This window comes from Crinia signifera, chromosome 4, assembly GCF_055691185.1.
Source record: "Crinia signifera chromosome 4, ASM5569118v1, whole genome shotgun sequence".
Classification (NCBI taxonomy): domain Eukaryota; kingdom Metazoa; phylum Chordata; class Amphibia; order Anura; family Myobatrachidae; genus Crinia; species Crinia signifera.
Genome location: NC_139220.1, coordinates 15,742,615 through 15,756,803, shown reverse-complemented (window position 1 = coordinate 15,756,803; position 14,189 = coordinate 15,742,615). Strand labels below are relative to the sequence as shown.

The 14,189-nt window shown below is 44.6% G+C and overlaps 1 protein-coding gene across 4 annotated transcripts in view; it reads right to left on the bottom strand.

The window, feature by feature from the left end:
• Positions 1 to 4,963: 4,963 nt before the first annotated feature.
• BRAF (B-Raf proto-oncogene, serine/threonine kinase) overlaps positions 4,964 to 14,189 on the bottom strand; it is a 46,058-nt gene continuing 36,832 nt past the window's right edge. For 2 of the 4 annotated variants that reach the window (XM_083181208.1, XM_083181206.1), the window contains 4 exons: positions 13,454 to 13,585; positions 11,494 to 11,628; positions 10,710 to 10,863; positions 4,964 to 7,666 (listed from right to left, as the gene is read on the bottom strand). In XM_083181208.1, coding sequence (XP_083037334.1) covers positions 7,644 to 7,666; positions 10,710 to 10,863; positions 11,494 to 11,628; positions 13,454 to 13,585 — 444 coding nt within the window. In that variant the 3' untranslated portion in view covers positions 4,964 to 7,643. Of the gene's footprint in view, positions 7,667 to 10,302; positions 10,864 to 11,493; positions 11,629 to 13,453; positions 13,586 to 14,189 lie in introns of those variants that run through there. The other 2 variants (XM_083181207.1, XM_083181205.1) reach the window with 1 other exon arrangement.

Here is a 14,189-nt window from a genome sequence, read left to right as displayed (position 1 = left end):
ACCAACTTGCTGTAGACCCATTGACCGTATCACACCCAAAACACCCCCTGCTTGTCAATCAAGCAGCATGCAACCCAGCAATGCGCAGACCCCCACCATTGACAGATGGGCCGAATTCCCTGCTCAAAAAGCAGGTCTGAATCGGACCCTGTGTGTAAAGAGTTCATTTCTTCTAACATCGCGCTGCACAGCCGCACAACATGTTTTCTGGGCAGCACTTGGCAGAAAGGGAGGTCACAGAAAATGGATGCCCATCGATAGTTTTACCTATCGATGGTCATCCATTATATAGTTTATTATTATCGATGGCTGGTCGCATTGTGGACAAATATGCCCTAAATCCCAGGATCCCGCTGATCCTGAATCTAGGATTGGCCTTCCCAGTATTATTGTTCACCTTCCGCTATGTGTGTGGACCCGCTTCACCACCAGTCATTGGAATGTATTATACCGCATTAAATCAGCCGCTTGGTGACGTACATTCCCTCACTATCTGTAGTCCTATCAGCACTGTGCAGGCTGCCACAAGTCTCCCGCTCCCAGAGGCCATGTTTCTGTCAGCTGCTAAGGATTTAAAAAACTTTATTATTCCCAAAAAATCAAGGGACAATATGGCCACAGGGAATGCAACAACGCTACTTACACCTGGCGATATGGTTAACGGTAAAAAAAGGAACTAACTTTTCACACACGTTTGGGCACATCGATGCCATCTGTATAAAAGTGGCACAGAAAAGGGGAGGGGCACGGTGTGTAACGGGTCATTACCGCAATGATACATTGAAAGAAATGGTAACTGATGCACTGAACGTGTGCAGTTACCGTTATCTTACATAACAAAATTCATGCATTTACCCCAAAGCACCGGCCAAGCAGCATCCAACGGCCATGTTACAGGCTGTGTTTGAGAAATGACAGTTATGGGCTGGATAATTTGTTTCCGTCACTCCAAGACTTCATACATCTGCCCCTTCGTCTTTTACAACGTTGTTGCAGCAGTGTAAATGAATCTGCATAAATGGACGCAGGCCGTCTTTCATCATATCAGTGAGCAACTTACACCAAGATTTCAGTACGGACAAGTAAAAAAAAAAAAAACATTTGCAAAGGTGTTTTCAAAGGTTAGAACTTTGCCACCTGCTGACAGTAAGTGGTACTGCAACCACTGTGTTTTAGAACCATCCTACTAGCTGGGAAATTATGAGGAGCCCTTCAGGTCAAAATGACAACTTTCTCTGGATGTCATGTAGCTATTTTTTCATTCTTTCTGGATATGATGTATGCGGAGATAGACCCAGGTAGATCCTCTCTGTTTTCCATTTTCGGAAGCATTTCTGCGCATGTCGTCTTGCACTGTTTATTTTTCTTCTTATGACCCGGCACCTGTTCTCGGATCCAGTGGCTGCTGGTACATGAAAGGGCGGAGCTTGAGCGGACGGCAGGAAGGAGGACGGGGAAGGGTTAAATTTACCTGTTCTATTTGTGTTACAATTCAGAATGTGCCACTCTGCGATGACTCTGAATACCGTTCGTTCTTCTATGAGTGCGTTTATGACTTCTCCTGTGGCTGGATCACTTCCCCATACATTTATATGGGGAGAGCGATTTTTATGGTGCGTACACACGTACAGAGTTATCTGTCCAATCTATCTGGTGGAAATGTATGGGAGCATATGACCATCAAATATTTCCACCCAAATGCAGGAAAAAACTGAATTTTTTTTTTGATTGAGTCATTTGCTCCCATACATTTCCAGGTTTTTGTTCCCACCAGATAGATTGGACAGATAAATCTGTGCGTGTGTACGCACCTTTAGAAGAATCTGTCAGTCATCTTCTCAAGCTCCACCCCTTTATAATCCATGTCTACCAGTCGTGGTTGCCCTTAAATCCAGATGCCATTGTTGATTAGCCCTTTAAACATAATTGTGGGGATAGACTTTAAAATTAGCATGAAGAATGTTTTATGTGGATTTAAGCCTCAAGTTGTTCCTCACACAGGGTGTGTCAGGGGGTCATCCTGACCATGCCCTCACCCATTGCAGCAGGATGCTCTAGAACAGATATCGGAAACACACAACTTTGGCAATGCGACAGAGGGTGGCAGTCAGCCCGCAGGGTAATGTGCCAGGAAGAACCATGGAAGACCAGCAACAGCCGTTCATGCAGAGTCTCTGCACAGCGGACACCACATGGGGAAGAGAACATAGATACAAATGACAAACAATAAGAGAGATGTGCTAACATAGAGGATCAATGACGGAGTGATGGTCAAAAGAAAATAAAATCAATATGGAGTTTCTGTGTGTGCGTGTACCACATGTACACGCACACACAGACATTCTAGGGTTATTTTTGTTGGGAGCCAATTAACCTACCAGTATATTTTTCGACTGTGGGAGGAAACCGGAGTACACGGAGGAAACCCACGCAAGCACGGGGGGGAATATACAAACTCCACACAGTTAGGGCCATGGTGGAACTTGAACCCATGATCTCAGTGCTGTGAGGCGGCAATGCTAACCAATACACCGTCAATGCTGACCATTTTAAAATATAACTGTCTGTTCGTATGTGTGTTATAGCCCCTGAGACTTTACTTTTAGTACATACACCCCTAAGTTTAGTTGTCAGGTCAACATAAACGGAGAGTACATCCAAATTGCCTTACAGGTGACAATAGCGTTATCAGGTGACCAGAGACGGCTCTGGGATGACCAAGCTACCAAACCACAGAGAACCTGGTACAGAATGGTAGATACATCACGGAATGGCAAGTAAATCAATGTCCGGGTACAGGGCCTGTATCCCCAGGGACATAACTATGACATCGGAAAGCCAGACAGCGACTCGCATGCAATGACAGACAATGGACAATGGAAGTGGTGGACATGGAGGTTTTAATTATTCACAGTTTTTTATGCTTTTTCATTTATTGCACTTGCTGTAGTAACTTTCTAAACTAAAACTTCACCGTATAAACAATTAGAAATATTTACACATTGTACATTGAGGACATTTTTGCAAAACAGAAAAAAAAAAATAGAATTACATGAAGATGGCCGCACGCCGTCAAGACCGCAAATGTTTATGTGGTGCGGCAAGGACCCCTTGGGTGAAACAGCGTCTCGCAGACAATACTTCATGCCAGTACATTCAGATATAAATAACATGGGTGGAAGGGGAGAGGAGGAGCAAAGGATTATGGGTAATGGTCAGGAGGTGGTTTGTAAGAGAGAATTCTGGCTGGAACATCAGTGGACATAAAAACCTAGGGATTGTACAGGCAGGAGACAATGCGGTCTTGTTACACAACATGTAACAGAAACAAGACCGTGCTCGGTTCCTTATAAACACACCAATGAAGGCAGCAGATGTTCCTAGGACAATAAGGTCTACTGCCGGTTTGGCCAAACCGTTCATGGAGATCCACCAACAGTCCATGTTTCCCAGACCACCTAACTGGTGCACAGGTGCAGTCATTACGGTCACATTTTCCAGACCACCTAACTGGTGCACAGGTGCAGTCATTACTGACAATAACATTTTCAAACTTGTGCGGCACTCATTCCTAACCGACACATTCTACAGATCCACAGGTGGCCTGCAGTAAAGGTCTAGTGCAGTGGTTCTCAAACACGGTCCTCAGGACCCCACACAGTTCACATTTTCTAGGTCCCCCAACAGGTGCATTCATTACTCATTGACATTTTTAAAAGATCCACAGGTGGAGCTATTCATTTCACTTGATTCTGTGAGGAGACCTGCAAAACATGCACTGTGTGAGGTCCTGAGGACGGAGTTTGAGAACCTGTGATCTACAGCATACAGAAAAAGACCCTGGAGGCCATTTATGGAAACTAGTGCCTGGGTGATGGTGGCGGAACATGGGTTTGACCTGCCTGGCTCCATACAGAATAGGACCAAGCACCTCAAAATGGTAAAGTCGCAGACAGGAAGGAGTGATATTAATATGATACTTAATGCACACCTGTAGCCACATCCGGCTGACCGGACAGATTAGTCGTAAAGACGGCTTGGTGTCTTATCAGCGGCTAAAATGATACAACTTAATAGAATTTAAATCGGACAGTCCCAGATTTAAAAAAAAAAAAGAAATATAGTTAGTCACCCACTGTTCACTGTGTGCAGCATTTTATCGTAGCCAGAAGATGGCGTGTCTGCCTCCTATGCAATTATCCAACTCAATCTAGATACAAAACCAAAGAACATCTTCGAACCGCAGAAGCGTCCTACAAAATGCAATATCTTGAGCGTACAGAGCTAGTGACCTCACCGGGTGAGACTGACTGCTGAGCGAGGCTCTGGCAGACACAATGGGCCTGATAAACAATGATCTAAGAAATAAGAACATTAACTGGAATGTCCCGGTCTGCGATATTGTAGTGGTAAGTTGCCGTAGTGTCCTGTAAAACACAACTTTCCCACGGTAAGAGAGAGTAGTTCCCACGGATGTGTGCTTAAGACTCTTTATTCTAAAAATGGGCAACCATTGCTACTCATGATGAAATCTTTCAAAGTGAACCGGTCGCTATAGCAACATCATTGATCTGTCAATTTGCTGCTCATGGCGGAGGCAGATAATAACCTCCCCTCCCTCCCTTCACGATCCAGCCCAAACAGTGGTAGACTCTGATAGATATATATGTAGGCTACAGGTTCACTGCACATATAACAGAAGGCAGAATGCAGATGCCGGTGAGATTATAAGATATATATGTAGGCTACAGGTTCACTGCACATATAACAGAAGGCAGAATGCAGATGCCGGTGAGATTATAACAAACATGAATGAGATTATAGACTTCACTGAAGAATATCTACAAACAAAATATCAAGAAGGAAATTAGATATAAAAAAAAATATATATATAATAATTTCGCATATGAAGTATCATGGCGACTGGTGCACGGCAAAAAAGTGGTGTAATGGACACGCTGTAAACAGTTGTAAATATGGTCTTTATTATCATTTACACGCCACTTTTATACATAGCCCCCAGTATTTCCCACCTGATTCTGCACTGCGAGTCCGTGACGGGCATTATGTACAGTAACATATAGGTGTATAGGGCTGCATTTAGAAGGCTCGTGCTGGAGATGTGCTAAACAGAGGAGGGGAAATAAAATAAAAATAAAAAAGACTCGGAAGCCTGTTCTTTAGGGTATTTGACAGAGTTCCTCAAATCAGTGTTCAATTCTATAACCCCTGGTCCAAAATCTGATTACAAAGGCTTATGGTTTACTAGCATTGTTAAACAGACTTTCACATAAGATAAACCTCCCAACCTAAAAAATGCAAAACATTTTGGAAGTAAACGAACAAAAAAACATGAAACAACATAAAAACAAAAAAAAACAACAGACTGAAAGGGTCTTTGGCCCACGGGACTGCCCCAACATCCGCTAATTTGCTGCATAGCCAAGACAAATGGAGGCACCAGACAGACTGAGCTGGTTTCATAAAAGTTAAATAGTCTTTTTGTGTATTAAAATATGGGCCAGGGTTTAAATTGCAGGACATTTTAAGTGCCCAGGGGAGCAGACACTTTCCAAACCTACTGTGCACCACCAATAAATATATATTTTTTAAATACTGGACCCAAAAGAAGCCTATAAAAATTTGAAAAGGAAACAAAAATATTTTAGTTTACTCTCCCCTCGCAGATGGGACAGAACATAAGATGTACACTTTAAGGTCAGGGGGGGTGGGGGGTTTGGTGAAACAGGCAAGGGTCCAACACAATTTCTCTGGTTTCCATAGACAAACTCCGGCCAAAAACTCAAAATTTACATCGCAAAATAAATTAAATAAATAGCATAAAAGTAAAAAGATTTTTCAGCTGTACAAAACAAAAAAGTAAAAAATATGACCTCGTCGTGTGCTACTGCGTAGGTTTAAATATTTAGTCTTCACGGTGGTACCAGTAGCGTAACATACACACACAGACAATATACAACATTGGCCTGTCCAGCATTTTAGATCATTGTAGGAAAGGCGAAACGCGTTTCTTATCAAAATGTGAAACAAATTAAAGAAAGCTTGGAAAACAGAAATTTGTGACCTAGTTTGTACCACCATGTCAAGTGCTGTGAGCAGAAGTTAGCTATTGGACATTATTATGAGAATTTAGGACAGGTTGACCAAAAAAACTGCACATGCTACAGTCGCGAAGATGTGCTGCAGATAACAAAGAGTAAGGTAGTAGGTGACTACTCAGCATGGAATGTAAAACATTGCTTCTTGGGAACCACCATTTTACACAGTGTGACCCCAAATCCATTCTATATATAAAAAAAGGACATTTTCTAAGCTGAATCCAGCAAGACAAACAAGTCCGTTTCAGTCCATGCAAGGGCTCGACAGCAAAAAGAAAAAAAGTTAGACCACCAGTGCAGATTAGGAAAAAAAAAAAAAAATAATAATATTAAAAAAAAAAAAAAAAAAAAAAAAAAAAAATCGGCAACCGTTCCCTCCATCTCCCTCACCGCTCCACCCTAAACAAAATAAAAATTGTTCCATTGACATAAAATCAAGAACAGGAAGATGAAAGAATAAAAAAATAAAAGTTGACCATATAAAATAACAGAAGAGACAAGAGATTAAATAAAATGCAGAATCTCCTTTACAACCATTTTTTTTTTCTTTCCCTAAATTTCCGTTACTCCGACGTAACACAGGACTGCCAGGTGCGGCACCAAGGAGGAGCTATGTGCGCAAGTTGTTCAAATAACTAGGTTTAGTCTCAAATTCAAAAATAGTCTTTTGGAAGCATTGCCAAATAAAATGCACTCAAAAAGAAAAACAAAAAGTTAAACTTTGAAACAATGGCTAAAAATCACCAGAGTACGGAGACTACTGCACTCTGCAACTATTATGACACGCACATACAGAAAAAGCCTGTTGGTGCCTATTAAAAAAGTACAAATATTACAAACTTGATTTTTAAGCCAGGCTTTCCTGTCGGCCGACCAAATCAGTGGGGGCAGCCATATTGGAGCTGGCGTCAATATCACTTTACTAGGAACCGGAGACATCACAAAGCACCTCGAAGCTCGGTAAAAGGTCAATCGTTCTTCTCTAATGGCTTAGAGCGTCTAGCGGTTCAGAACATAGAATGGCTTTCTCCACTCTAAAAGTGGGTTGGGTTTAACCGCCAGGTTGGGAGGAGATTCTAGATTGGGGGAGAGGTTGACAGGAGATCCAGCATTTTATTTTCCAAAGACAACAAAAGTAATTAAAATTGCAGATAGTCCCTTTCTGATTGGAGCAGAACCCACAGAGAACTTGAGGGCCCCAGTGTTAGTAATTAAGAGAGTCAGAAACACACAGCCTCCACGATGAAGAAAATCCGCCTCCTCGTTGCTAAGGCCAAGTCTCTCCTCCGCTGTGTATGCACGGGTGGGGGTGGGCTGAAGAGCAATAGAGGGCCCGTTCCCAGCGGAACACAGACGTCTCGCTTGGCACCTTACCCCTCTACCCCTGTTCCTTTGATGTTCATGCTGCTCCCTTAGAATGTGGGTGTGTGATCTGCTTGTTTTGTATGTAGTCCCAGTGCTAGGAAACTAGAGGAACACGAGACTACTGCAAGTAGTAAGGAGGTGCTTGTGCTGGCTGTGCCGTTACTTGAAGGCTGTAAATTCTCCTGCGGAGGGAGCAGAAAAGAATCAGGTTTACCACAGGCAGAAGTCTGACGCTTGTACTGACCACAAGCTAGACGTGTTAGTAGCAGCAGGAAGCACGGAAAGGATAGGCCGCAACACTCACACCCACGTGCAAACACACAAGGAAACACAAGGTTCCGGGTGATAGATCTACAGTGCAAGATGTCAACAGTTCACATTTTTTCTAGGTCTCCACACAGAGGTCCTAATTCATTAGCGAATGGTCCCCAGCCTATTCAGGTCGGGGACCGACAGTGCAGCAGGGCCACTGTACACATGACTTTGGTGACTATCACAGTTGTTGAGGCATTTGCACAGGCAGTGGAGTGAGGGGGGCGGTTAGGGGCCAGAGCAAGGGGAACACTCAGTGTTTTATACGAGTCCCCATGAAAGTGTTGGGTGTTCCCCTGGGAACGCAGGTTGCCCGATGCCTGCTGACGTTATAGGTCGGTCGGACTCAGACAGAAATAAATGTCAGTTTTGACCAATGGTCGCCTACCGCTGAATGATTTCTCTCCTCTTCCGCCAGGACGTGTATGCGTACATCCCCTCTCATGGTACCGGGGGGATTTGGTGGCAGGGTGGGATGGGTGTTCGGCTCGCTAAGCAGCAAACGACCGCTGCTTCTGTCCTGAATCAGGGCCAGAACAACAAGCGAGATAATTAGCTCCACCTGTGGATCGTTAAAATTGTGCGACTGAATAAATGAGTGCACCTGCCGGGTGACCTGGAAAACGTGAACTGTTGGGGGCACTCGAGGAGAGAGGTCGGGAACCCCTGGCATAGAGGGAGACTATGCGTTGACCTTTTTTTATGTAGACATTTTGACTCTGTCTGATTTTCCTAGGTAAGCCTTTTGACCCTTCCAACCTTTTGCGGGTCAACCTTTTTGGGTAGTCTGTCTAATAACCCCCACCCCAGGTGAACCATTCCCCCACCTAAGATTTTATGCCTGGAAAAGCCTTTTAGGATATTGGTTTTAGTTCACGTGGAGCGGTGAAAACGCTAGATATCAAATCACTTCCTAGGATTGGCCATCGATGATGAGCATCCAACCGGTCGATGGCCTGACAAGTGGCAAGTGATTTCACTGGCTGCCACGGTCAATGGATGGTCAGCCACCGATGGTTGCCAACTCGATAACATGAGCCTCGATGGTCAGCTCTCTTTCTGCCTAAACGCAGGATCCTTCCGCTAGAAGTAGTCATCTGCCATAGAACCCGCAGAGCCGCCCACTCTACACCAGCGCTGACTATTACTAGACTGATCAGTGAGGCCGATCACCGGATGCAAAGCAGAAACTGAACAAGCAAAAACGACACAACCCACTGATGGGAACTCTGAAACCCATGTACGGATAATCAATGGCAAGAATGTTGTACAAATTGGGACTTCCTATAGGGCAGAACAAGCTACTGTGTGGCCAGGTTGGTTATTCTTCTGCGCCCTTCTCCCTTATTAGGGTCATGTAGGTATGGCAGAAGCCTTTGCTGAAATCAAGGATCCCTAGAGAAAGACGTTCTGTTGGGAAATGTTGTAGGCCAATGAAAAAGGGGCCACAAACTATTAACACTGAGCCGTGTAGCTGAAACATTGTTCAAGACCTCTACCCATAGGGTCGCCATAAGTCGGCACGAGTCAAAAGCCAACCCAAACGTGGCTGTGCTGTGTCCTATTCATGGTGAATGGCAGCCCCTACTCCTTCCTACAGGAACAGGACGCACATTTATCTGCACAGATATCGGTATTTGTTTTCGCTACTTTGGAAGGTTGGGAATTCCCTCCTTGTAGAATTTCTGTGGCAGCCTATAGAAGCGCAGAACTGGGGATATCATTTGTTTCTAAATACATTGGTTAATAAAGGCCCATCAAGGACACGCCTGTGGTATACGGTCATTGGGTCAACATGCATTCGGTCGAATACTGAAGAACGACATGGTGAAAAGGTCGACACAAGGTTTTTATTTTTAAGCCGACAGGTGGTATTTCATGCCCTACCATCCACTACGTTGTGTATGGAGAATATAACAGCGCAGCGAGCCAATGCATAGGGGCGAGGTATACTTTTCATGGTCCGTGTCGACATTCGGGACATTGTCGAACGAATGCTTGTGTCGACCTTTTGACCCAGTCATTCTAAGCCATGTCGATCAAATGCATGTCAACCCATACCCACGCCTGTATAATTCTCCACGTTAATAACCACTGATTGGAGCAACTCGAGAAACTGAACGATTCACATTATTGACAACTGTGGAAATGATTGATTTACATGACGCGCCATCAACGGTGATACCTGGAGGGTTTTCCCTATAAGTTTTCATATCTTCAAAGTAAACGTTGATTTGTATTGCCTTTGGTTGTAAGATAAATACATTTATGGTCTTTTCCATAGATATTTGGTGCATCCTGCTGATGTTCCCACCTGATATGTGCCATGGAAACACAAGAAAAATGGCGGCACAGGTCAGCATCTCAGAGGGAGGGTGGGTGGGTGTGTTTATAAGCCGCGGCTAAATTACCCGTTTGGTTATCTATTCGCGGGTTACGGTGATGGCAAAGTGTTCATTTCAAGTGTGGAGGCGTATCAAGTGTGATGTAATAAGAGTCGAGAAAAGCAGAAGTACTCGACTTTAAGCAAACCAAAATAGGGAAAAGGCTGAACAACAATTCATAAGCCTTCCCCTAAACACAATACATTGTGGAAATTTGATGGAAAGAAAATATAAAATAACAAACACACAAAACTAAAAGCAAAACTAACAAAGCCCCACACACGCTTAACAAAATCCATTAATTTTGGGTAACATATTTCTGCAGTGCCTCTGCTAAACTGACTCACGCGCACACATCCAAAATAATAAATCATACAAAATATAAATTATGAATTAATTTAACGTTCAGAAACAATACACGGACAGGTTCTCTGTACACTGAACCGCCAACACAGACATTCTAAGACTCCTGCCCGCAGGACGTGCGTGCCACTTTGTCGCTCCTACAGCCAGTGTACTGCGAACCCACCATATCCACCGGCCTGGATGGGCGTTTTTGGAGAAGCGCAAGCGTACAGACTGAAGTCCTCCGTCTGGAAGCCGGCTCGGTTCAACGACGGTTCAGATGCACTGCGGTGAATTTTTGGCAAGGACCGGGCCAGGAGTTCAATGGAGGCTAAAATCTAACAGAAAACAAAAAATTTAGATGACTTTAGCAAGAACGTCCACGAGGACTTCCTTCCCACCCCTCTGTCGTACCTAAACAATCATAAATGTCAATAAACAACCTAAAATAACCCACCTTTTGCGCTGACCAGCATCTTAAAAAGTTCATTACAATTTCTGAAAAATACTCTATTATCAAATTTGCCAGTTTCTGCTACATTATGGGCTAACCGTACCAACACAGGCTTCCAAGTGTCGCTTGTCAACCGCCCCTCTGCCCAAAACCGCCAAAAGGGTGCTGCCCATTTGCATGGGCCTAATGGGAAATTCACTCTTAGGTATGTGAATTTTAGTGCAAGAAAACAAAAACGGCCTAGTGTTTAACGTCTGCATGCACAAGCAGCCAGTACTTCATCTGCATACAAACATATTTCTATATTTGCATGGCTCCCACCTTAGAATCGGCCTGGAGCCTGTGCGTATGTTACACAACTTTATGTTGCTTGTCTACACTTCTGAGACATTGTGTTGTGTAAATGACACGTGTGTGTTGTAAACACTGCACATCGTACAGACGTGGACAATGGCTGGAGGTCGCCGCCTATTTCCAGTTCTCACCAGTATGCTCTCACTCATGCTTTCTTTACCTGAGGAAATAACGGACGCTCATCCCTCTTCTTCTTCAGACAGTCCGCCATTAACCTCTTCATTGCTTTGGGACAGTTACTCCGAACTTTGCTGAGATCCGGAGACAAATATCCTCTCCCAACCATAAATATAATCTGCAAAACAGCAGCAAAATATTTGGAGTTTAAAACAAAACGGTAAAAACTTGTTGTCATTTGAGTCACAAAATGAACAAAGTGCCTAACTGTATACAAGGAACTGGCAAACACAGCTTCATCACACACGTGTCTTATGTGTCAAATCACATTAACTAACAGTTCCCCTGTGTGTCCTGGTTGCATTGCTACATTGGACACATTTTCAGCAAAAAAAAAATGATGCTGCATGGTGTACTGAGGCTGGATGTATGAGGTATATCACGCTGCATGGTGTACTGAGGCTGGATGTATGAGGTATATCACGCTGCATGGTGTACTGAGGCTGGATGTATGAGGTATATCACGCTGCATGGTGTACTGAGGCTGGATGTATGGGGTATATCAAGCTGCATGGTGTACTGAGGCTGGATGTATGAGGTATATCAAGCTGCACGGTGTACTGAGGCTGGATGTATGAGGTATATCACGCTGCACGGTGTACTGAGGCTGGATGTATGAGGTATATCACGCTGCACGGTGTACTGAGGCTGGATGTATGAGGTATATCACGCTGCATGGTGTACTGAGGCTGGATGTATGAGGTATATCACGCTGCACGGTGTACTGAGGCTGGATGTATGAGGTATATCACGCTGCACGGTGTACTGAGGCTGGATGTATGAGGTATATCACGCTGCACGGTGTACTGAGGCTGGATGTATGAGGTATATCACGCTGCATGGTGTACTGAGGCTGGATGTATGGGGTATATCAAGCTGCATGGTGTACTGAGGCTGGATGTATGAGGTATATCAAGCTGCACGGTGTACTGAGGCTGGATGTATGAGGTATATCACGCTGCACGGTGTACTGAGGATGGATGTATGAGGTATATCACGCTGCACGGTGTACTGAGGCTGGATGTATGGGGTATATCACGCTGCATGGTGTACTGAGGCTGGATGTATGAGGTATATCACACTGCATGGTGTACTGAGGCTGGATGTATGAGGTATATAACGGTGTCGTGGTACATGGTGTACGGAGGCTGGAGGCAGCCTAGCGGAGGCCCCACACAGAGGTCTGCAGGCGTCTATCCCGCGACCCCGGCATCCAGGCTCCCATCGGTGGTAGAGGTGAGGGGAAGCTACGGGAGGGCATCAGCGGTGCCCCCAGGAGACATCGTGGCCCAACTCCAGCCCAAGGCCTCACTGACTGTGCAGCTTGGCGGGAATGTGTTCCCTGTGCGATAACTGTACGGTCCCTGCTTATATTGTTCCCACCTGGCTGCTGCAACAACCAGTGGCGCCGCTGATGGCTGCCTAGGTGCCGCACAGCTCGGCGGGCATGTTCCCCCCGCATGTAATGTATGTAATAATGTCACCCCCCCCCCTCATCCCTCCTTGATGCTGCCCTGAAATCCACAAATAAAATCCTATTGTGCGCAAGCACACATGGCCAATAAAGTTGATTCTATTCTATAGCTGCAAGTATTAAACAAATGCACTAAGACCGTGGTTCCCAAACTGAGCCACTGAGTCAGCATTTTCTCGCAGTACCCCTAAACCTATGGTTTGTTTTTGAGAAATGTAATTTTATTAAATTAAGAAAATTGTGCTCATAGGTCATACTTCGGTCCAGCTATAAGGTGCAGGACAGGGCTGCGGTACAGATTGTCCAAGTATTTTATGGTTTTGCTACATGGGACAAGATTATATGCTGTATGATTTGGTCCAGAACCCACCAACCCAACCATAAAATAAAATAAAAAAATAAAAAATAAAAAAAGAAGAAGAGGAAAATGCTGATGTTAAACCAATGTTAACAGAAAACAAAGGATTACCTGATCTCGGTTGTTGATATTTTGATAAGGCAGCTGCCCAGTCATTAATTCATACATAACTATGCCAAATGCGTAGACATCGGACTGAAAGCTGTACGGGTTTTTGTCCTGCATCCTAATGACCTCCGGTGCCTAGAGAAGAACAGAGCAGAATGGGAGCGGGTTCAGGTGCTGGAAGTCTCCGGGGATAAACCAGGGTCACATCTGAGGAGTGTGTTACCATTGCCCACAACTACTGCTTAGAAAAAAAGGGATTTTTGCTTGCGTTGGGCGGGGCATGGTTTCCCTGCTCACTGTGCAGCGAATATACACAACTAATGGTGTGTACACACTGGGAGATTCCCTTGCTATTCGACTTAAGAATCGAGTGCTATACAATCTTTGCTAACTCTGTACTATTTACATACAATTCATGCTATCTGCATTAGATTTGCATTATTTGGTCATTGCTGCCCTGTCTATCTGGGTTTCGATTTGTGCTGCCACGGGAACGCAAGGTAAAAAAAGCATGTGCGATCTGCATACGATTTTGACTATATAGTCAAAACCTCATGTTGATTGTACCCCTGTGTACATACCATAAGTGTGATTTAAAAGTAGGCAGGGAAAGCAGAGTGGATGTTACTGTGCAGGCCCTGCAAGCGAATTTGCTTTGCGAATGGGTGGCGGCCGGGCCACCATTTGCAAGGCGGGGTGTGGTGGACTCGCCCCCCCCCCCCCCCCCCCCCCATAGTAT